Source organism: Cynocephalus volans, chromosome 11 (assembly GCF_027409185.1).
Source record: "Cynocephalus volans isolate mCynVol1 chromosome 11, mCynVol1.pri, whole genome shotgun sequence".
NCBI lineage: Eukaryota > Metazoa > Chordata > Mammalia > Dermoptera > Cynocephalidae > Cynocephalus > Cynocephalus volans.
This window is the reverse complement of record NC_084470.1, coordinates 3,458,675-3,484,179: the sequence shown is the minus strand read 5'-3', so window position 1 is coordinate 3,484,179 and position 25,505 is coordinate 3,458,675. Positions and strand designations below refer to the sequence as shown.

Here is a 25,505-nt window from a genome sequence, read left to right as displayed (position 1 = left end):
CAGGACTTTGTGCTTGCACCTGTACAGCTATTGCTATTGCCGTTATTACGGCACTGAATTGTTAGTGTTCATGTGCCTGTTCCTCCCCCCACCCCCTCCTATTGGCTTCTCCAGGGCAAGGGCTGTTTTTCACCTGAGTCGTCCATGCCTGGCACCGTGTGGCACAAAGTAGGGGCCTGATAATGTTTTAAATGTGAACGAAAAATAGTAAGGGGGGCTCATATTGCTGCCTCACCCCACCGCCAATCCCTCCTGAGACCCAGGACAATGTTTGCTCAGCACACTACGGAACCTTGGGACCCGTTCAGGGGACGGGCGAGTAGAGATCACGTGCGCCCGCACATTCCAGGTATCTCAGGCAGAGAACTGATGTGCTCGCCTCTTCTGCACAGGCGAACCCTCCTGAGATTTACAGCCCAGCCATTCCACATGCAAGGGAGAATTGTTCATTGCCTGCGGAACTCTTATGTGATCACCAATCCAAAACAGCTAGTAGTGGATGATTGATGACTCATGGAATTAGCCCAAATGCGAGCTTTATAATGGCTGTGAATATTTTACAGAACGAAGAGATGGTCTTTGTTCTAAATTCCCTGCAAGCTTTTCTGTCTAGATCCCACCCTTTGACAATCCCCTCTCCATCCACGACTACCCTCACACCCCCCAGCTCTGTTTCCGCAGAGCCAAAGCGCCAGCATCCGGCATTGTGGTCTGCGGCTCTGCACCTGCCTGTGTGGCAGGGGCATCTCATCCCGCTGTTGATCAGAGTGGTATATTTCCCGGGGGCTTCTCATTTCCCAGAGGCTGAAAGAGAGTCCACCTGGGCCACTTCATCCCAGCCACCAAGAAGCTGCTCAAGATTGAAAAGGGGCGAAAGCAACTTGTTGGAATTTGCCTGGAAATCCAGGAGAACTATAGAAACACGTACCTTAATCAGGGAGGCCACCCAAACCCCAGAAGAGAGAAAGAAAAGAAATCAGGACCCCAAAGACGTCCTGTCCCTCTGCCAGATGTAAAGGGAATGCCATTTGTAACCTTTCCTCTTTTCGGTTTTAGGTAAATTCCTAAAAAGCAGAACTGAGATTATTAAAATTAATCATGAGGCTGCTGGTACCAGGCACAGAGGTCAAAAAGTCACCAAAGAGGAGACCATCGCAATTATACTTGATGGAGGCTGACAATAAATTCATTTCAATTTTACTGGGCAAGCCACCCTGTGCCTGGGACTGTGCTCAGCCACGGGGCTCTGAAGGCCGGGTATTCCTGGGTGTTGCACGGACTGCAAAGACGATGACTCCAGTGCTCCTCATCCTGCTTCCAGCCTGCTCTACCGGGTGACCCTTGCTCAGTGCAGGCAGCACGGGCCACCTCACTGCCTAGATCTCAACTCAGGGTGTTGTCAGTGCCACCACCTTCTCTCTCTCTCTCTTTTATATAATAAGGGATTTGTTGTCGGTATTTGATTGCAGATGATTGTGGGCTAGAGCATCTATTGAGCTGTGGCTTGTGCAGCCGGGTAGGTCAGATGGTTGTGGCAGGTGGGAATGGAAGGAGGATGTTGTACTAGGGTTCTCCAGAGAGAAAGACCAGTAGGATATGTATGTAAATGTATGAGAAAGGGGTTTATTAGGGGAATTGGCTCATGTGATTATGAAGGTTGAGAAGTCCCACAATAGGCCATCAGCAAACTAGATGCTGGTAGCGTGGCTCAGTCCAAGTCCAAAAGCCTCGAAACCACGGAAGCCAGTGGTGTGATTCTCAGTCCAAGGCCAAAAGACTGAGAGCCAGGCGTGTTGCTGGTGTAAGTCCTGGAACCCAAAGGCAGAAGAGTCTTGAGTTTGGATGTCCACTGACAGGAGACAAGCGTGTACCCCAGCTCCAGCAGATAGAGCCCATGGCTCCATCGTCTCTCACATCCCTCATCTATTCAGCAAAACCCGAAGACTTCACCCTCTAGATCTTTTAAAATCCTTCCCTCCTCAGTCCTTTGCATGCATGAATAGCCAGCCCAGAGGCACCCCGGCCTTCTTCTAACTCTCTAGCCTCAGCTCTCCCAGGCCCTCTGACTCCACAGCTATGCACAGAGTGGCAAACATAACAAGAAGGCAAATGACAAACAGGGAACAGCATCTGCAGGGTGTATGAAATTCCAGCAGTCGATCTATAGAGAAATAAGAAAAACGTGAGCGCCCAAAAGGATAAAAAATATAAACAGGCATTTAAAAAGAAAAAGAAAAAATGACATATATGAGGCAAAGAAAATATAAGAAAAAAGGCCTAACCTCAATAGTAACAAAAGAAATACAAATTAAAGCAACCATGAGAGGACAATTTCTGCCTGCATTGGTAAAGTGAGGAGGAATTAAGACTTCTCCTGTGAGCTACGAAGTACAAATTGGCAAAGCATTTCTCATGATAAACCCTGCTATGTGAAAAAAAGTCTTTAAAAAACGTGCATATCATTGACTAAGCAATTCTACTGATGCACACTTATCCTAAGGAAATAAGCAGTGGATTGAGAATTTTTTTCACATTGGAGATGTATAGTACAGTGTCATTTTTAATAGCAAATTAGTGAAAATAACCCAAAGTTCCAACGATAGAGTGTTTTTAAAGTAATTTATGTAAAATAGATTCTTTGCAGCTATTTAAAAGAGAATAATGGAAGTATAATTGTTGACATGAGACAAATGATTATTGGTAAATTTTAAAAAGCAGTTTATAGAAATTTATGTGCAGTGCTTTTATTTTTTAAAAAACTATACGCACAAAAATGTCAGGAAGAGTATACATCAAATTGTAAATATTAGTTGTATCTAGAATAGTCTTACCAGTGAGGAGATTTTTGGCAATTCTGTTTACATTTTTCCATCTTTAAGCAATAAAATTATTTTCCTTTATAATAAAAAGCAGTTTAAAAAATAATTCAAAATCGCCAAATGTAGAGCTGTTCATTATAGAAAGCAAAGACTTGAGCAACTGAATTTTTAAAATAAAGTCAACAATTACCTTAATCCAGAAGACATTTATTCATCTTCTAAGAGCCAGGCATGGTTGTGTGCTTGGGAGAACTGTATTAAAATGGTAATTCACACAGTTGCTTGAGTAAATGTTGTGAAATTCCAGTTTATGAATATTTGTTTTGATTTCTGAATTTTGACTATCATGCCAAAGCTATTTTAGTTTTGATTAAATTAGGTAATATAAAGAAAATACATTTTAAAGTAAAATGACAGACATGTGTGCACATCTGTCAAAACCCATCAAACTGCACATTTAAGATCTGCACATCTTGCTGTATGTAATCATACCTCAAAAATGTGAAGGCAGACCAATAAAAGCATACATAAAAGTGACAAGAAGTATCTTACCTTTTCCATCTTGAATTTTGAATGGATCTCTCTAAGGCAATTATATCGAATCAATTAAAAACCAAACACAGGAGGACTTCCATTTCTGACTATGATAGAGTGGTTTTGATCAGACAAACCTCCCACTGAAAACCATTATAAAAGCTAGGTAGAATAAAACAGCAATAACAGCAGCCATCTGAAGGCTTCAGAGAGATACCAAGGAACTTAAGTTTCCCTGAAAAAGCGAGGCTCCTCTACTGAAGGGAGACATTGAGGTGAGCTGCACATTCTGTACGCAGACACCCCTCAAGGCATTTTCCTCCCCTTAGCTGTGCTTGCATGGGACTAAATAATGAGAAACAAAGAAGAAAGCAGCTGCCTAGAGGGTAAAAGCTAAGTAGAAATTCTGATTTTGGTAAGCACTAGAAAGAGAAAAGAAAAGAGTTGAGATATGCAAAGAAGAAGGGGCCCTGATAAACCTCCAGGCTCATAATTGAAACTCTCAAAGGACACAACCAATAAGTAAGGATAAACCAAAAATAGTCCAGACTCGACTGGACCTGGATATCTACCCACATTCTGTCTGCTCACCAGAAGGAAACAGAATCTTACCCAGAAGAAAATAACATCATTCAGAACTCCTACTTTTCTTATATACATTTCCAATATTCATGTAAAAATTAGCAAGCATGACATGAAATAGAACGAAATCATTGAAAACTAAGAGACTAAACACCTAGAATGTAGAATGACACCCAGAATGACAAGGATATTTGAGATACCAAATACTAACTTAAGATAAGTTATCTTTGAAAAAGTTTAGATAATATTTAACATTTGATAACTTTATCTTAAGCTAGTATTTGATAACTCAAAAAAGAAAGTAAAAAGAAAAGAAATTAATGAAAAAAGAAGAATTTCAGCAGAGAATTGGAATCTATATAAAAAAGTCAAATGGAAACCCCCAAATTGGAATATGTAGTAAGTTACATTAGGAATTTAATAGCATGTTAGACACTGAAGAAGAATGAAGTGGTTGCCAGGACGTTGGTCCACAGAAAACACCTGAATTGAACACAGCACTGACACGTAGTCAAGCTTGATCATGCAGCACAGCCGTCATCGTCCCAGGCAGCTTGTGTCCACCCCGGGTGAAACCTCCATCCTCTTGTACTGCCATAGAATTCTCTCCATACTTAATGAAGTTCCCATGTTGTTTCGAAGTTATCTGTGCACGTGTCTGCACTCTCATGGCATGTGAGCAGAGCTAAAATAAATGGAACCCTGTAGTCTAAGCCATAGAATCTCAGAGTTATAAAGGCTTCTCAAACTCCCCTGATTCCTGGACCCTGCATAAATCATCACCGAGTCCAGGGGAGAAGCCTGGAACGCTGGACATTTAACAAGTGCTGCCAGGTGATTCTTATCTTCAGGGAAGTTTTGGGCACAGTGATCAAGTGCGATGGTTCTTAGAGAACTAGAGCTTGAGTAGCAGCGTGAATATAACCTGAGGTGCTTGTTAAAAAGCAGAGATTCTAGGCCCTCGCTCTGAGAGTCTCAGTTTGTGAGTTACCATGGCGGACTGTCTTGTGCAGGTAGGGTTGACTCCAGGCTCCTGCCCACTCCTCCCTACCCCCCCAACCTCCATCCAATCCGTGTCCAGCTGCCCTTGATCATTTCCAGCGGGGTACTACCAGACCCCTTTTCCTGCCCAAGATCACTGCTTCGATATTATCTCAAACCTTTGTCTAGTTCTCTTTCAATAAATATAGCAAAATGTGCGCATCTCACACCCGGTATTAAGACACAAGAATAAGATTTAAGCTCAACTTTTTATGATGCTACTCTAACAAAAGACTGTGTTCCCACCTGTTTTGTAAGAAAAACTCCATTTTTGACCACCCTCATGTGGCAGCTGTGTTTACAGGTCATTTTAGAGGTGGATGGAATTTGTAGAGCCATCTGAAGGCCACCACTTCACTTCTGATTACTTGTTATATTAGAAAACAATATTATTTTTTCCAGAGGGAAAAATGTAAAATGACTGTTTTACAGGGTGAAGAATTAAAAGAGGTGCATAGACAACTTGGCAGTACAGAACATGAAGTAAATTATTTATAAACACCTGCACAATTTTACAGAGAAGAGGGGTTAAAGACAGCTATAAACTGAACATGGACACGTGGATTTTATTCCCAAAGCACGTGTACAATACAGAACTTCAGCTTTTCCTGTGGAGAGCTGGTATTGATGAAGATGAGAAAAAAAATTCCAGGGAATAAAATTTAGAAGAGAATAACTGACAAACACAAGGACAGGCACGTACACTTGTGATGGAACTCCCTTGACTCCCACGCCTGCCACTTACTGACCAGGAATTTTATTTCCCTGAGCCTCACTTTTCTCATCTGTAAAATGGGGTCATAAATGAAAACTTCCTTCTGCATAACAAGTGGCATCCAATCTATGGTGGACATTTTTTTTAAATTGCTAACAATGTTATTTCCAGTCCATCTTCAGATGCTCCTGAGCATGTATCAATCAGGAATTTCTTTAATTGCTCCAAAAGGACCCAGCATCGTCAACCTGTGTCTAATCCATATTAATGTGATAAATTGGTTCCGGCAAAGAGGCTTCTGGCTTGTCTGCCCTGTGCCTCCATCCTTGGTTTGTTTTTTTCTCTCCCTGTTTTTCTGGGTCATCTGGGACTGACGTCCTGTCTAGTCACTTCACCCCCATCCTGCCATCCCCATCCTTCTAGATATTTAATTCCAGACTGTAAGGCTGGGCTCTGGCTACCCATTGTTAGTGGTACACTCTGCCCTCCAGGAGACCCCAAGGATTTCTGTGTACCTCATGTCATCCCTGAGAAGGAAGCAAACCATGGGCAGGGTGTGTAGAGAGTGAAACTTTCCATGGAAGGAGCCAAGTTGTTGAATGTATCTTCTTTCCCAGAGTGTTCTTTTGTGGATCTCCTTTCTCTCTCTCTTTCTTGGTCTCGGCTCTTTTAAAACATCTCTTAGATCATTCTCTCTTTTTGGGTTGCTTCTGTTACTGAACCAAGAGGGTCTGTTGTCCCCTTCATCAAATGACTAAACAATCTTTCACGCCAAAGTTTGCAGCAATAAAGAACAGAGTTTATATGAGTGGCCAGTCAAGGAGATGGAGGCAGGTAAAGGAGCTTGAAGACCTTGAACTTTCTGAGAGCTTAAAATCACAGACACTTACAGGACAGAAATTAGGGTGGGGGTCTCAGGAATCTTGTGGGTATCTGATAGGTCAGTGGTGAAGTCAGGGTAATTATTTCTGGCATCTTGAGAAATGGTTTCCATGGCTCCTCCAAGTTTAGCAGTCTATGTGCTATAAAGCAGTCTTGTGATCACCAGTGGTCTGGAAAACATCTCGGAACTGATGTTAGTGATGTGATCTATAGTCATTATCTTAAGGAACCAACACCTTGTGATCTCTACGTTATGTTTACCCTAAGGAAAGTATGTATTTAACTGCTCTAGTTTCATCTGATTGTTAAGCAAGCCTAGTGGCATTCCTAGGAATTCAGCCTGTCGGGCTTGGTCAAGCAGTTTTTCTCTTGCTCTTTCCTCCTTCCCCCAGCCGAGGTCAGGGAGCAGCGAGGGCAAATCGGGCTTCTGTCCTCCAGTTTTACTTCTCTCTCTTCATTCCCAAGAATGAGTGTGGAAAGTGGGCCCAGCATTGCCCCCAACTTGAAGACTTTCCCTCAAACACAGAAAGGCTGCAATGAACCAGGGTGAGGTGCAGGGGAGAGAAGACACGGAGCACAGAAACACACCCACACCTGCAATCAGGCGTCTTTAAACTCCAGTCCCTGGCTTCCCTGTGGGCCCGTCATCATGGCTCCTTGCTGGAGACCTGCTAACTCTCCTGGGAACCTCCCTGACTCTGACGTCCTGCCTGGAAGTGTAACTTCTGCCTGCCGTTGGGGCTCCTTGCCCTATCCCCACCCCTTCTGATGTCTAGGTACCAGGGGTGGTCCTCCTAGCTACTCAGCAAGCCCAGCGGTGACTCGGCATGGGATATCCTTCTGAAGCTCCCGGCGCTGGCATTCCAGACTGAGAAATGTCGATTTGCATGTCTCCCAAGAAGTTGCTATAGTCACACCATCGCTTCTCACTACCGTATGTGCTCACTTCCATCTGGCTCTGCTTGTGATGGGGCAGAGGCCAAGGAGCTTAGAGGGTGGGGTCTATAACCCTATTTCCTAACCCACTTCACTGAAGAATTGCAGGCTGCCTAAAATCTCCACTGAATATTCTCGAAGGGAGGAAGCGAAGAGGGGAAAGGAGACCCTTCCTTTGCCTGCTCTGACTTTGCCTCCTTGAGACTGACCCGCTCCCGCACTGCACTGCAGCCACCAAAGACAAGCCTCTAGGGCATCCCTCAGATTGCTCTGTGGTGACCCCAGCCCACTCCTGACCTCAGCTTTGAGCCCACTCCATGCCTCTTGACCCAGCATGTGAATGGGGCTTCCTCAGTCCCCGTGGTCAGCATCCTCTAAGGACTTGGGTTTACGCTTCCTGCGGGCTCTTCCTGCACTGGACTTTCTTTTTTAGCTATAATGTTTTTTTTTAATTGTGGTGAAATACACATAACATAAAATTTACCACTTTTGACCATTTTAAGTGTACAGTTCAGTGGTATTAAGTACACTCCCATCACCAGTATCCATCCCTAGAACATTTTCTTCTTCCCAAACTGAAACTCTGCACTGATTAAACACTAACTCCCCATGCCCCCTCCCCACGGCCCCTGGCAACCACCATTCTGCTTTTTGTCTCTGTGAATCAGACTGCACTAGGTGCCTCACATAAGGGGAGTCATACAATATTTATCCTTTCATGACTGGTTTCTTTCACTAGCATAATGTCTTTAAGGTTTGTGCATGTTGTAGCATGTGTCAGCATTTCTTTCCTTTTTAAGGCTGAATAATATTCCATTGTATGGATATACCACATTTTATCTATACATTCACATGTTAATGGATGCTTGGTTTGCCTCCACCTTTTGGTGATTGTGAATAATGCTGCTATGAACATCAGTGTGCAAATATTTACTTCTCTCTCTTCATTCCCAACAATGAGTGTGGAAAGTGGGCTCAGCATTGCCCCCAACTTGAAGACAACTCCACACAGACTTGTGTGTTCCAAAGATAAGACCACTTGTTTTTCCAGGAACTCCCTGGTTTACAAAATCGTATCAAATCCTGCCAAGACTGTCATAACTCTAGCCCCCAAAACCTTGCTGGTAACCCTTTCCCTATTCCTCCCTTTTGACCGCTCCTATTCAAGACCCTCCTTTCAATTCTTTAGGGCATATCCTGGAGCAGAATTGCTGGATCATGTGGTAATCCTGTTTAATTTTTTGAAGAGCTGCCACATTGTTCTCCAGTGGCTGCACCATTTATATTGCCATCAGCAGTGCATAAAGGTTCCAGTCACTTCACACCCTCATCAGCACCTGCTATGTTCTGGTTTTTTGATGGTGGCCATCCTGATGGGGGTGCAGCAGCATCTCCTTGCTGCTCTGCTGGACTTCTTGACCAGCCCATCAGCCCCAGGACCCAGCCCAGGAGGCAGCCTCCATGCAGAAGTCCTGGCCAGGTCTCTGGGAAGAGCTTGAACTGGGTGGGGAGAGGACAGTTCATAGAACTCGTAAGTTTCCCAATATTGCCATTTGTTATGCTGAATTGTTTGTTAAATCTAAGACTGTAACATCTGTCATGCACAGTTAAGGTATAGACCTGTGAGGAGGGATTAATCTAATGACTTACTGAGGGTGAGATTTCTGTGAGTGAGCACCATGTCCCGTTGCCCATTGCAAACTACAGAAGTCGTCTTTCAGAAGGTTGTCCCGCTATAGGGCTTTTTGTGTTACACATGTAGCGTGTCAGTAGAATAACTATAGCTACAAAGCAGAAAAATATGATTCCGTGAAAAAGAGCCTGCTGACAGCTGGACTGGTAGACTGGAGGGGGAGGAGGTGGGGACTAAGAATTAAAACAGAAACCACCACTTTCAAAACATAAGACTCACTCACCGAACAGGTCAACTGTGCCAGACTACGTCGTGCAGGCATCCCAGACAGTCTTAAGCTCACAGTCTTAAAACACTAGCTCCTTCAGATCCATTTGTCCCCAGATAAGACCACAGAGAAATTGATCTAAATTTACATGAAAGAGCTTGCTCAAATCTGTAAAGCAAATATACAGAGGAACTTTGGTTTCATGGCCACTAACTGGAAAGAAGAATTGAAATCCAATACATGGCATCTGGTTTGAAGAAAGGAGACCAGATCTTGGGCTGAGGTCTCCCACATGTCACCTCATGTGAACCGCCCAACACAGGGTCACTCTGATGACCTTACTCAATGGAAGGAGCTTATATCCAATGCTAACACGGAAATAGATGTGCCAAAGGTTTACACAATGCCTCAATCTAGGTGGCTAATTTTAAAGAGGAAAACTTCAGTTCATGGAAATTTTACATATGTAGAATACAGAATAAGAACTTGACAAAATTGTGGCTTTCCAGACCAGGAGGTTCTTGGCTTGGGGTCCATGAATCTCTAGAAGATAAACAAATGGGTTTCAGGGCTCCATGACTTTTTAAATTCATGTGTTTCAAGTGTAAATTTCAGTGTTCTTACATGATGCTTTTCTTCTGGAAAAAGGATCCATAGCTTTCATCAGATTCTAAAAGAGGACTGTGACTCTATAAAATATAAGATATTTTATATGAGGTGATTAATTAGAAACAGATAAAAACAAAGAAACAAAAACCCCTGATACAAGAAGTTGTTTCATTTTATCTATGAAGTGTACTTAAGGTCAACATGGGGATCAGTCTGGATGCAGGTGCTAAAACCCAGCCTCAGGAACCACTTAAAGAGCACACTAATTCAAAGAAACTCAGCTTTCTGCTTTATGGGAATAGTGGGTTTGTGAGTTTCCCAAAGACAGGCTTTGCATACAGGTGCTGGCTCTGATCATGTGGATGAACGATGACCAAAAGCAAAAGTGATTTAACCGTATTTAAATAAATTGATTTGCCAGAGGGCATAGCAAGTCAACAGTGAGGGCAGACGTCTTCGTGAGTTTTCTTAACTCTCATGCTCACAGCTGTGCCTGTCTGTAGGTGGTCAGTAGTAGGTGATGAGTAAACATGCACTGAATGAATGAATCAATCAATAGTTTCATAGAGTTTTCTATAAAGACTGTGGGTCTAATTGAATTAGGCTGACTTTTTCGTGTCTTTTACCATTAATAGGAAATATATTTGATTTTATTTAAAAGCCACATATTGGCATTGAGCAGAAAATTCTACCAATTACTAAAAATGTATTTATTTACTGTTATTATTATTTTTTTACATTCTAAGATGTTGCAGAGCAGTTGAGGTGGATGGGGAAAGAGGAAGGTGGCGGGGATATGGTGGGAAGATGAGGAGGTGGGGAGGGAGGCATGATCGAGGCCCATGGCACCCCCCTCATTATGGCAGAGGAGCCCAGGGGGCTTCCAGCAGCAGCTCAGTCAGTTGTAGCTGGAGGTGAATGTCAGGGGGATGCGGCTGAGGCCCTCAGAGAACCCTCACCTTTGGCTTGGGAGCCTGGGGCACTTCTGGCAGTGGTATGGTGGTTGTCACTGGGCTGGATGCAGATGTTGGGGGGTCATGGCGGAGACCCTCAGCCCTCTCCCCACTCTGGCTTGGGAGCCTGTCGGGCTTCGGGTCCTTCTAGGCTTTATAGGTGATCTTTGGTGGTTAGACATTTACTCATTAATACCAGAACTTTGTCTCTGATCTGTAGGTATTTTGTGTTTTCTTTCAGTTCTGCATTGGATTATTAGCTACTATCCCCACCACTTAAACTCTGCACTGGAACTAATTTGTTGTCCTTTGGTTACTTCTAAAATGGGGGAACTTCCTGTGGGGACCAGCATTTGAGCCCTGGGGTTGAGCTAAATTGCTGCTTTGCTGCTGATTCTCTGGGGAAGGCTTCTGGTGCAGCTCAGGTTTTAGTAGTGGACCTTCTAAGCATTTCTGGGTCTTGTGAGTTCTGGTGCACCTGGGTTGTGTGGAAACTTTGGTCTGGGCCTGAGTCTTTTCAGCAAACTGTACCCCCTGGAGTTCTATATTCCTGTCCAGTCTCCACCGAGTGGTCCTGCACTAATTGGGGGGCAGATCAGCTGTCCCTGCTCTGCCCCAGTGTCCTCCTAGTGTGCCCATCTCTCCCACCCCCCACACTCCAAACACTTCCCATGGGACAGGCCATGTGCCAGTCCCTTGCGATGACTCACCGGCCTCTGAGTGGCTCTTTTTTCAGTTGTTGTGGCCCCTCGCTCCTATGCAGGTCCATGGGAACCCTATTAGTGGTCTTGGTGGCCTGGGGGCCACCAAGGCCCTCTTCTCCCCTGCCACCTCCACACAACTTCATATGAAGGGCACAGCTGTGGCTTTTGCCAGCTCACCAGGTCCAGGCTTGAGGTGGCTGGGGCTCAAAATGGTCAGAGCAGTCCCTTCTTTCTGTCATCACAGCTTCTTCCACCTTTACGAACTCTGTAGGTCGCTCCTCTTCCCCTGAGCTCTAGTGGGACCAGCTTGGCTGTTGTTGCTTTTTAATAGCTGTAAATTGGTTGCTTGTGGGAGAAAGTGACACTGGGGACCGTCTATTCTGCCATCTTGACCAGCAGCTCTCGAAAATTCTAACAATTTTATTTATAGTTGTTTTAATACTGAAAATCTGAAAGAGGTTTACCAAAACATTTACACTTTCATCAATGTACTATTTCTTTATATTTATATTAAAAATTCACATATGAAAGAAAGGAGGCGCTACCTGATTCTTTCCATTCATAATCATATAATTTAGGACCTATGACTCCATGGAAATAAAAGATCTAAGTTGCACAGCTATCAATGGGAGGATGAAAGGTTCAGTGGTTGTTGATGGAGCATGAGCTATTTCCCTGCACAATGAAGTTCAAGTACAATATTCGGGGTTGCTGTGTGCTGACGCGATTGTCCTTGGGAGCTGGTGTGAGCCTGACATGAATCACTTCTATGGCTCAGCTTGCAGCAGGGCCACCAAACAGCAGCCTTTAAATCTACAGGTCTGTTTTGAAAGCTGACTGAGCAGTTTCTCACATCAAAGAGTGGAAGGAAAGCTTCTGAATCAGAAATTAAGATTTCTTATAACGTGGCCTGCAGCCATGAGGTTTCCTGAGCCCTTCAGGAAAGTCTCTGGCTACAGATAACCTACATACCTCTCCGCTCTGGGACAATTTGATGAGGGCCTGGGAGGATTGCCTTTTTCTGAGAGAAGCCACATAAAACAAGGCTTCACACACTTGAAGGGAACTCACATTTCTGTCAACTCGGAGCAACTGATCTGGGAAGGTCAGGGTCAACCTCGAGGTCTCAGCCAAACCCAGACCTGTCTAAGGGACGAGGAGGCTGAAATCAGCCTCACCAGGACCTTTGCCCAGTGACAACATCGTGTCCCTATGAATTGCTGCCTAGGTATACAGAACTAGAAGAGAGGAGACATTGCTTTAACAAAACATATTACATAAATAATTTTATAATTGTATTATTTAATAGTTATGTGGGTGTATTAGAGCAAAGTTACTTTATTCTGATTCTATTTTGACATGTGATTCCTATTCGACCAACAATCTTTTTCTTTTTTACTTTTCTATCCTTCTGCAAAACATTTATTGAACTAAACTGTGAATGACTAATATCATAATTGTTTCTCAGAAGCAAGATATGGGAAACAAGGGCGTTTGAAGGGATGTAGAAGGAACCAGCATGGTTTCTGGCTTCAGAATCAGTGACAGGGCTTCCATTCTGCGCTTTGGCCCCAGATGAGTTATCTCGAGCTCTCTGGGCCTCCAATGCCATAATGTTCCACGTGTGTCACTTGCTCCTAATCTGTGGCCGTGGCCTCCCTTGAGTCCTGGGGAGGATGGAATGAAAGTAGATGCCAGCCTTGCTTGCCAGCTCTGGGGAGATGTCACCAACCTCACGGTGCATGAAGGTAGGTAATAGGTTATCCCAAACCTAGCTCAGAGGAGTGATGTTGACAAAGGATTCTACAACCTTAACTCCCACTCCAGTTGCAACATGTTTGACAAGCCCCAGACAGACAACCTCCCCTCCCCTTGCACCCTCTCCTCTCCCTGTCCCCATTGCAATAATGACCCATATCCCAACACAAGTGGCACAAATATTTTCAGGACACCTGAAAGGTGTGAGCCAGCTAGAAAATGTGACCTTTGCCTATATGACATGTTTATCTTTGAAGGTCTTAAGTGGCTCTTTTCTTTTTTTTTTAATTTAATTTATTTTATTGGTTATGCATATTCATGGGATACAAAGTGACCATCACCACTTGTGCCCAAGATGTGATGGCCAAATCAATACTATCAGCATGCCCATTAACACAAATTGCGACTATTCCCCATGTCCCCCACCCAGTTAATCCCCTCCCGCCTCCCCCACTCCACAACCCCAATGTATCTGTGAGTCCAGCACGGCGCTGTGGTCTTTCTTTCCTTCCTTGTCTCCCTCTTGCTCCCACTCATGAGTGAAGACATGTGGCATTTCTCTATCTGTGCCCGGCTTTTTCACTCAACATAGTTTTCTCCAAGGTCATCCATGTTGCTACTCATGGCAGAATTTCATTCTTTTTCATGGCAGAGTAGTACTCCATTGTGTATACGTACCATGTTTTCCTTACCCAGTCATCAGTCGATGGACATTTAGGTTGGTTCCACATCTTGACTGACTACTGTAAACAGAGCTGCGATGAACATGGGAGTGCAGGTGTCCCTGTGACATGAAGACTATGTGGCTCTTTTCTGAGTTTGGGTTATTGTCCCTTTGGGATATGCAGCAATTACCTCTGATCACCAGAACACTCCAGTGCTTCTGGACTGGTTTGATGCAAAATGAAGGAGCCTAATGATCCCCAAAGCACAGCACCACAGAAATAGATCAGATCTGCCAAAATCCTTAGAAATCTGAGTGGCACAGACCAGCCAACTATACCCCAATCTTCAATCTCAAACCTGTTCTGATGATCTACTGTCACATACTAATGACCCCAAAACTTAAACAACCACATTTTATTTTCTGTTTTGTTGGCAGGGCTGAACTGGGTGATTCTTCTGCTTCAAGAAGTGTCACCTAGGGGCCCTGGTCGGTGTTCAGCTGGCACTTGGGCTAGTCTAGAGGGTCCAAGGTGGCTTTGCTCAGGTCTAGAAGGTTAAAATTGGCCTCACTCAAATGCCTGCTGCCTTTGCAAGGATGGTCAGCTGGGCCTCCTCCCCCTCCACGTGGCCTCAGGGTCTGCACTGGTCTGCAGCAGAGTAGTCCAACTTCTTACATAGAGGGTCAGGCTCCAGGAGCCCAGAGCAGAAGCTGCCAGTCCTCATGAAGGCTGGGCCAGGCACAAGCCTGGGGATGCTTCTTCCAGACTTTATTCGTCAAAGGAATCACAGGCCAGCCCCAATTCAGGAGGAGGGCAAATAAACCCCACCTCTCAGTGGCAGAAGTATCAAAGAACTTGGGGCCATCTTTAATCCAACATATGTACACACACGGTGACGAAGATTCTCTCCTTGACCAAATCCAGCCAGGCTCCTCTGGGCCCTCTTCTCAACTGGGCCCACCTTGGCCCCTAAAGATGGGAATGTACACTGACGTAGTGTCTAATAGCACAAGGCTGCGCCCCTGGGAGTACCCTAGCTCCCATTAAAGTGAGTGTCTGCCTGAAGCCTCAAGGCTGCCAAGAGAATTCACTGTTTGCTGCAGCCAACATTGAAGACAGGCCCTGTCCCCAGTCTCTGTGGGAGGAGCCCGATCTCAGTGAGCTCCAGGCACCAAAGCCTGACAGGTTTCACACGTCCTAGCCCTGGCCTTCTGCTTTGTGTAAGTTTTTACTTCCCTGACTCTTCTGAGCCCCCATCACCCCCCTCCTTATCCCCTCATCCTCCCTTTAAAATGCCCAGTCCGAATGAAAAACCTCGGTACAGACGGAAGTTGTGTATCTACTGAAATAGTGCATTAGTGGTTAAAATGTGTCCCTACGACTTTAGCTCCCGTCCTGCTTTGTTTCTCTTTGACAATGGACACACATGCTCTAACCTCTGTGGAATGCAAGGCGGTGGTGGTGAGGCACGTGGTGAGGTGCTGTCTGGGGTGCGTTGGAGAAGCAAACGTGGCTGTCCCCTGACACGCTGCCTCACCCCACCTCACCAGCTCTGCCATCGCCTCTTAAGTTGGCCCTTCTCCACCCACCTGAAACTAATGCCAAATCGTGGCAAGAAGTAATTTGTCCCAGCTAGGGGCTGCTGAAAGAAGCCCTGCTGCTGCAGGTGCAGAGGCCCCAGCCCCTCCCTCTTCCCTTTCTGGCAGGTGAACTTGGGTCTGGCTGCACCTGTCCTCTTGCTCTGCGGAGCAGCGTTTACTCTGGGGGACTGAGCGTGCTGAGGCAGCACCGTGCCGCCCCTCAGCACTCCCCTGAGATGGAGCGGGCCTGAGGTCCATGGGAAAATGAACTTTGTAATTTCATTCCAGACATTGTGACAGAGCAGGAGGAAATTGCACAACTTCAGACTTTACCCCAGACAGCCTAACACTCTTGCTTCTCGTTTCCCTCTCCCCAGGTGCCGGGCTTCCTCTCCAACCCTACTCCACGCTCGCCCCTGTTCCATCCTTTGCTGAACGGAGTGGAGTCCTCAACATGTGCATCAAGGCTTTGTTCTGAGCCCCAAATTTACTGCCTCTAATGCTTCTCCTTTTATATAATACTCCTGAGAATATTTTTTAATATCCTTGTCTACCCCACTGCACCACTATAATATCTAACATTTTCTCTTTCTGCTCTATTGAGCTCACTCCTTTTTGTCTCTAATGAGCATTGATTGAGCATCTGTGAGAGTCAGCAGCATGTTCTGCGGTGATGGTGCTAGAGAACCTGCCCTCCAGGAACCCACAGCTGATGGGGAGTCAAATGTGGACACTAATGACCCAGAGTCTGGAAGCCCTGGGAACAGAGCAAACACTTGTGCTTGGCAAGGAACAGGGAAGGCTTCTGAGAAGAGGTGGCCTTGAAGGAAAAGGAGGAGTTGTTCCGGAAGACAAGGAAGAGGACTTTCCAAGCAGAGTGAAAGCTCGTGCAAAGGCACTGGGGCATGCACATCTGGGCATGTCTGGGGACATCACTGATAATCTGGTGTGAGCAGAACTCAGGGCACATGGGAAGGTGCTTAGAGAGGTGGCTGGAGAGATGAGCAGGCTCCAGGTGACAAACAGCTCTGTGAGCGCTTTGAGTTATTCGCTCTTTAGTTGGTAACAATGGGCAGCTCTGACGGGTGTTAACCAATAGGCTGATATGATCTGCTGTGTTTTAGACTAAGATTGCCATTTTTCTTCAAGTCTAATTTTATCTTTAATTATGCTTCTTAGCTTTCTTCTTCTCCAAAAGCCCATATTATCTTAACATAAGGCCACTTAGGGATATATTTATGCTGGTTATTTATTTTCCCAAATCTATTAAAGTATCTTCATCCCCACCCTCGCTTCCCTCCCATAGCCTTCCCATTAGAAGAAACACTTGGCAGGTGTTTGGATCTGGATTTGGATTCTACGTTTGAGCACTTGCTCTGTGCCAGGCACCATGTGATGCGATTTCATGGTCTTCTCCCCTCTCCCCTTACCATGTCTCTCCCCTAACTCCTGATGCAGTGACTTGGAATATCAGGGAGAGACCTTTGGCCCTAATGTGGGAACTCCAAAGAAGCCTGTAATAGACTGGTCTGAGCTTACGTTGTGCATCTGGGGCAGCTGGGGGTTGATTCCTCCTGCCCTGCAATAAAATAGTCCCTGTCCCTGCAGTACAGGCAAGTCCCCAGAGTCGCCAGTTGTTTAGAGTCTCTCTCTCTCTGAGCATTCGGCCATGACCACCCTAGACTAGGCTGTACAACTTCAGGATCTCCTACAGTTGATGCCATGTTCTGCATCCTCCACCGGGACAATGAGGAGGTTTTAGAATTTTGTTCATATTTAATTTGCAGCTTACTGCATTTTACTTGGTCTTCCTCCAGGAAAGTATCCCCGGAGGAGATTTAACTAATCCATTTTTTTTTTTAATGCTGGCAAACCCCCAGTAAGGCAGGAGCCGGTCTTCCTCACAGTAATCTCTGCATCACTCCCCCCTACCCCGCCACCCCACAACCATCTAAATCTCAGCTGAGATCTTCATGAGGAGTTTTGTCAACTCATGTTCCCATGAGCTCCCCAGGACAAGGCTCAGAGGGAAAAGTGCCTCTAGGGACCATCTGTCTGCCCAACATTCAAAGAAAACCCCAGTGGGAAAAATAGGCAGAACTGTGTGCTTCTTCTCACCCTTCAAAAACTCATAATACAAGGGAACCAAATGTGTTTAACTCAGAAGAAAACTATTTACATATATTTATATATGATATACGTGGTGGACAGTTGACTCCCAATATCCCATTTTCCTTTTTTATAGCATCCTGATTTCTCGCTGAGCACATTGCAACAGAAGAAAGACCACCTGTCCCAGCTTCCCTTGCAGTTAGGAGTGGCCACGTGACTCCATTTCTCAGCATCCCTTGCCACTAGGTGTGGCCAATGAGATTAAGCAAAAGTGATGAGTGACTTTGAGGGGAGCCTCTTACAAGGGAAGGTGTGAGCTCCGGTAACCTTTCTCTGCTTCCTTCTGCTGCAGGCCTGGGACACAGACAAGACAGCTGGAGTTCTAGCAGTCAGTTTAGACCTGTCACTGATCTTGGGGATACAAGTTAGCTCTAGGATAGTGGGACAAGAAATTAGGAGCTTAGGTACCTGAATGCACCATAGGACTGCTATAACTGCCCTAAACTGTCTACCCCTGGACTTTTATCTAAAAATAATTGAATGAATGAATGAATAAAGGAACAAACTTCATGCTTGTTTAAGCTATATTTTGTTTGATTCTATTATGTGCATTCAAACTTATCTCTACACCTTGGAGATCTAGATAAAATGGTTTAAACCCACCCTTACCCCAATCTATAGCATATGGGAGACTAAAGCCCTCCCCAGATGCCTGTGAATCCCTGAGATGTACATTTGCATGGCCCCTCCACCTGTGCACTTGTTTCTTTCTATATGTTCCTTCTTAGCTCTACTGTGCCCTGATCCAAATATGAAACTCAGTCTCCTCATCAGTTTCCACAAAAATCCATTCAGGATCTGGGTTAAGTACCATCTCTCCCGTGCATGGCACAGCAAACGTACAAATCCACATCAGACCTTCCTATCAGCTCTGGTCTTTTTGCTACCCCATCTCCCAGACTCTCGTGTCTCTTTAGCCAAAAAGAACCCATGGTTGACGTCACCTCTCTGAGGTTTTTCTCACTTCCTACTTTGTATTTGTGAGCATGCATTACTAAAACAAATCCCTTTCAATTTCTGGGACAACATACAAAGCAAAACATATTAAAATTCCAATATACTTGAGAAGTATAATGTTCACTCCTTGTTAGCTTCATCTAGCTAACGTATTACTTACCTAGCATTTACCCTTGGGCTTTTTTTCCCACTCTCCCTGTCTCTGTAATCCTCACAATTTCCCCATAATATTGGCATTGTGTACCTTCTTTTATAGTTAAAGAAACTGATATTCAGAGAGGTGGAGAGGCTTGCCACAGGGCACGCAGCTACTAAGTCATGAAGCCATGGATGTAGGTTCCCCCATCCTAAGCCAAGAATTCTTTTAACTTGCCCACGTGCACCTTTGTCATGGATTAATTGACTCTTTCATTAGCAGAGAGCAGAGACAAGATAGAAAGGGGCTAGAGTAATAAGCTCTGCCTGGGGAGGAGAGGGTCAGCCAAGGTTCTGTGTCTGGCATGGGGGGAACCAAGGCCCACCACAGACAATCCTGGGAAGCCGAGAGCTACAAGAGGGTGGCGTGAACCTGGGCATTAGAGAAAGGAGGAAGACAAATACTACAGGCGCCTTTGTGGCAGTGCCAGCTTTATCTCCTGTCACCCAGGTCTTCTTTTTTTCTTGCTTAAGGAACTTGCTCTGAATGAGATGGTCAAGGCCAATGCAGGTCAAAAACCAATCAGGAGGTGTATTCACACTGAACCAGCCGGAAACACAGTGGCAGCGTTTGGGGGCCATAAACCACAGGCTCCCGCTGCAGCAGGGAAGGCTGTGGTTAGAATGGGAACTCTCCGAGTGAAGTAAGGGACAAGCACTTCCAGGAAGGAATCTCACTCTCAACAGCAGGTTCTGAGACAATCAGAATTGGAACATCTCACAGCAGGTGTTTTTTAAGGACAGCTACAGGGTCCAACCCTTTATTACAAACCACAAGTAGTTCCAGGGCCTTCAGCAAGTTGTTCAGAGATCCTAAGTCATTCGCACTCAGTGCTATAAGAAAAAAGAAAGGCAGCCCTGTGGAGGGAAGTGATACCAGCCAGTCTGCGGGGCACCTGTGCACACGGGAGGAGCCCCCACCCTGGTGACCGGGAGGGAGGTTTCATTTAGTGCTGTATGCCTCATGTGCTTTGTTTCAGCATCAGGTAGCAAAATCACTTCCTGATTTCTGTGTTCCTCTTTTGACCTTGCCCAGTAAGAATTCATTCCCCAAGCATGAAAATTGCTTCTGTTCATTGAAAACCTACTATGTGTCGGGTGCTACCAGGACGTATCCCTACAAAGCAGATCGTCTCATCTCCCTTTTCTAGCTGAGGAAACTCATCCCTGGAAACGTGAAGGGACTTGCTTGGTGCTACACAGCTGGAACAGTGACACCCACTGAGGCCAGGGCCAAGGCCTGAGCACACCAGATTGTTTCAGGGTTCATCATCCTTGGGACGGCTGTGGACAGAACCGCCTGGCTCACATACACACAACACAAGGCATAAAACTTGCACAGAGCCTCCACCAAGAAATTCCCCTCACCCTGGGATTTTCCAGGCCTGCCCACAGCCATACATCTAGACTAGGGGAGAGTCAGGAGGCACCCAGCCTGTGCCAAATGCTCTTCCAGAAGCCCTTGGAAGATTCCTCACCAGTGCACGGGTTAGACAAGCTAAACCATGCACTCCTGGAGCCTCCGCAGGCACGTAGAAGGTATTCAGTAAATGCTGCCTCTTCCTGTCCACACCGTCTTTCCACATATTACAACTTAACCTGCAACTACCATGGGTGTCTTAGAATTCTCTCAAAGTCTGGCCTAGAGCACAGATTTCATCACACTCCCGTTGGGGGAGTAGCAAGAGCTTTGATTCACCGAGAACTTCTCGCCAGGCTTACTGCTTTGTACTTTGAATACATCATCTATCTGAGTCCTTCCAGCAACCCTGTGAGGCAGATATTATCATTATCCCAATATAAATGAAGAAACTGAAGAGAGAAATGTTACATCACTGGTCTCCCGTATTAGCAGCAGTAAACGGTAGATACGAGACGTGAACATCTGCCTTTCTGTCCTCACAAAATGTGTTCTTAATCAGTCCATAATCCCGCCTCCCCAGGAAGCCTCTGAAACTCCTCTAGGCCCCACCCCTCTGGTGGCCCTAGTGACCCCCAAATCTTCCTCTGGTCACAGGGTCAGGGACCTGTAGCAGCAGCGCCTCAGCCTCAGAGGAAATTTCAGGCCTGTGAGTTACCAGGCACATGTACAGACACCCACAGCATCTATCGGCCTAACCTGTGCAGAGAGCACAATTGGGGAAACTGCTATCTCTGCTGCAGGTTTGGGAATTTTAGCCCCATCAGCATTTGTAAGACTAATGCCTACACAAGAAATCTTCAAACCAAAAAAATTGGTATTTCCTACACCCTGGAAAGGATAAAACTCTAAAACTATACCTGCTACTTAAAAGGCTATCCTTAAAAAAGGTTTTTGCTACTAATTTAGATAGCTGCCATAGTATTGCAGAGTGAGCACTTAGCTATTCTCAGAGCCACAGCAGGGAGGAAAAGCATCACGTGGTCTCCCACACTTATCTAGACAGTGGTACTTTGGCCCTGCCCTGTCACCTTGCCTGAGAATGGCATATGACTTTGCTGTATTCTATTTGAGAACAAAGCATTTAGATTATATGTCTTCTCTTTCTCTATGATCTGGTTCAGATTTCTTCCCCCAGAAAAACTTCTTATCTTCAAAGCAGAAAATCGGCCTCTTATAAATGAGAAAATTGTCCACAGGTGGGAAATGTAAATACACTTTGAAATTCTGGAGGAAAAGGATGCATCATGCCAAGTGAGAGTGAATTGGTTAATTCCAACGCAGCTTTTTTCTCATTTGATTTCAAACCCAGCCGTGCGGACGGCCCGGCAGCTTCTGCAGAGCTCATTGCCTGCCCACCAAGTGAAAGCCTTTGAGAAAACCTGAGCTTTCAAGGAATAATCCAGCTTCTACAGAGGAAAGGAACTACTTGACCAGAATATTCTTTAAAAACAAAATGAGCCCAACCTTGCAGAGAAAGCTTGAAACGAACCTAAACAACTTCTAAAAATAACAAATTATAATTCCTACAATATGTGAGCACTGCTGATCAAATTGCAAAAGGGTTGTGTGTTTGTGGCTTAGATTATTTTCTTCAGTTTTAGTTTGAGTTGAGTTTTGTTTTGTAAGAATGAGAGCGGAAGGGCCTCCTCCCCAGCTCAGCAGAGCAGTTCCAGCCAGCCTGGGGCCATGCGGTTCAAGGGCACACAGACTTCAGCTGGGGAGCACAGAATTGCCTGTTGTGCCACTGTGCAACTTGGGTTTTTCCTTTTTCTGCAGTTTTTAGCTCAGAGGAACTGCACTCCAGCCCTCGCCAGCCCCAGCCCTGTGGCTCTCTCTGGGACCACAGTGTCAAGCTGTGGGTCTGTGAGTGTTTGCATGTGTTTGTAATCCCTTCACAGTTACTGAGAAGCGTGTGTGAGAGAGAGCGTGGTGAGGGGTGTCAAAGAGAAGGAGGAAGGAAGGGGAGGGAGAGCCACTGTCTCTGTGGCCTCAGCTTCAGCTGCCCTGGTTGGCGGCTTCCACAGCCCGGGGTCTGTCTTCATGCAGAGCTCAGAGATGAAGTGCCGCTGGAAAATCGTTCTGGCAGCTCCTCTGTTTCTTCTTCTGCCCCTTCACTCCTTGGCCTCTCCAGCCTATGACGGCCAGCCCAGCACCAACCACTCTAATGGCCACGCCTGTGTAGGTATGTAAATATTTTTGTATGTTTAATGTGGACATAACAATGGGGTCCAATACTTTGCTTGTATAACAAATCACCTATTTAATGACATCAATAGTGGTAAGATTTTAAGTAAGGCAACAATAACCTCACCGACATAGAAGAAATCATGCATGTAAATTTGTGGTACATGTGCACGTGAGGATTCTACCCTATGAGCTTCCTTCTCTCTCCTTCCTGAAAGACCCTTGGCAACAAAAACCTGTCGGGAAAAAGTAGATTAGGTCGCGACTAAGCAAGAAGGGTTCATCTTTGCTGTCAGCTATCTTTTAACTGCTGTTCCAACATAAAGTCTTACCCTAATCATAAAAGTGTACCCTTGCCTTGATTCATGAGATCATAATAAAATATTTATAGTCACTCTCCCAGCACACAGAAGTCATTCTTTGCTATTTTTCACGGAGTTCGATCGAATTGCTTGGGCTCCATCCATTCTCATGCAGATGAGTATTTAGTAATTATATTTTTTTCTTACCCGTAAAGTTATCTTTGAGATAACTGAAGCTACCTTCTCTGACTGGCAATATTTGGGCAGAAAGATTTCTAAAATTCTAGAACATTAGTACACTCCCGTCTCTTTCACCCACGTGATAACTTCACCCACCTCATAAAGTTACTTTGGCTGGTGGTCTGTGGCCATTCGTGCAGCTCTGTCTTTTCTCTGAGTTGAAGCTGGATGAACTGCACTGATGCCTGGAGAGAGGAATTGTATCCAAGAGTTCTTCAGCCACACGAGCTACATTTGTAAATTAATAATTACAATAAGTGCTAACATGAACACTTACTGTGTGATAAACAGTCTTGCAAAAGGTTTACATGTACTAACCCATTTAATCTTTGCAATTACCTCATGGAGTAGGCATTTTCATGTCCCCATTTGACAGGTGAGAAAAACTAAGATGGAGAAATAAGTGACTTGTTCAAGGTCACACAGCTTAAAGCTTGGCTTATTCCCCACTGTAATTGTGATTATGTTGTTTCTAAAGTGATTAAGTCAGGTGATATGTTTCTCTTACATATTTTTTAAATAACAACCTTATTGAGATATAATTCACATACCATAAAGTTCATCCTTTTAAAGAGTAAGATTCAGTGGTTTGTAGTATATTCATGAGTTGTGCATTGGTCACTGATATCTAATTCCAGAGCATTTCATCAACCCCAAAAGAATCGCAGTGCTCATTAGCAGCCACTCCCGTGTCCTTCTCTGCACAGCCCCTGGAAATCACTAATGTACTTTCTGTCTCTGTGGGCATTTTATATAAATGGAATAATATAATATGTGGCCTTTTGCTACAGCCTTCTTTGACTTAGCGTCATGTTTTCAAGGTTCATCTATGTTGTAGCATGTAATTAACCTCATTTCTTTTTATGCTGAATAACATTTCATCATCATATGGATGTGCTCTATTTTGTTTATTCATTGCTGATCGACATTTGAGTTGTTTTTGCTTCTTGGTTATTATGAATAATTCTGCTGTGAATATTCACGTACAAATTTTTGTGTGGACAAGTGTTTTCATTTGTCTTGGGTATACCAGCATACTTCAAAATGTTCATAGAAGGTGGGATCAAAAGGTAACATGAATTTGAAGATCCCTTGTATTCCTAGGAGTGTATACCTGGGACATACGGTAACTGCATGTTTAACACTGAGGAACTGCCAAACTATCTTCCAGGGCAGCTGCACCATTCTACGCCCCACCAGCAGTGTGCAAGGGCTGCAATGTCTCCACATTCTCACCCACACTTGTTATTACCCAGCTTTTGGCTTACAGCCATCCTAGGGGGTGTGGAGTGAGATCTCATTGTGGTTTTCACCTCTATTTCCTAAATGATAATAATGTTGAACATCTTTTCATGTGCTTATTGGCTATTTGTATATCTTCTTTAGAGAAATATCTATTCAAGTCTTTTGCCCATTTTTAAATTGGATTATTTATCTTTTTATTGTTAAATTGTAAAATTTCTTTTTATATATTCTAGACACAAGTCCCTTATCAAATATAGGATTTGCAAATATTTTCTCCCATCCTGTGGGTTTTTTCCCACTTTCATGATGGTGTCGTTTTGGAAAAAACAATTGTAGTTTTGATGAAGTCCATTTATCTGTTTTTTTCTTTTGTCTCATGTCTTGGTGTTGTATCTAAGACCTGTATTTTTTTAAACTGTTGTTGCCATTATTGTTTTCCTCTTATTTTATGTCCGTTCCTTCATCTTATTTCCCAGACATTGAGTCCCTAACCCCCACGTTGGAAAGCAGGAGCATAACTCCTGGGGTTGCAAGTAACAGGAATCACTGGAGCTAGGCTAGCAAAAAAAGGAGGAAACTTTCTTATGAGAATGCCAGGAATGAATTTTAGAATCAAAAGGCAGAAAAACAGTCAGCCCTCAAAAACAACCCAGGAGCCAAAAAAGGGGATGGCTGCCAGTAGCCCGGGGAGTTCTCTCTCTCAGCATCTCCGAGCTGCCTCCCTCTCTGGCCCACACACCAGCTGGCTTTATTGCTCTGGGCTCTTGGGCTGGCGATGGGCTTCCACAGTCCTGAGTCTGCATGTGACAGTGCAGCCCACACAGAGAAGCCAGTTCCAACTGCCCGGCAGAGAGAGCCTAGACTGAATCTTAAGACCACTGAGTAAGAAGCAGGTGGGAGTAAAGAGAGCTGGGGACACAGATGTGACTGCCAGGGTTGTGGGGGAGGGGCAGCTCTCACAGAAGCAGGGGTTCTTGTGACTAGAGAGATAGTCCAAAAGGAGCCACCACAGAAGCTGGCGAGCTATGGAGCCAACATCCCCACCACAAACAAGCGACCGAGGAAGAGCCTTGCAGTGGGACACCAACCAGCAGACCTGAGGACATAA

General features: G+C 44.9%; 1 protein-coding gene across 2 annotated transcripts in view; it reads left to right on the top strand.

Annotated features, from left to right (window-relative positions):
- Positions 1-22,481: 22,481 nt before the first annotated feature.
- The window catches only part of AOAH (acyloxyacyl hydrolase), a 228,126-nt gene continuing 225,102 nt past the window's right edge, over positions 22,482-25,505 (top strand). For both annotated transcript variants that reach the window (XM_063115109.1, XM_063115108.1), the window contains exon 1: positions 22,482-22,608. In XM_063115109.1, coding sequence (XP_062971179.1) covers positions 22,482-22,608 — 127 coding nt within the window. The remainder of the gene's footprint in view (positions 22,609-25,505) is intronic.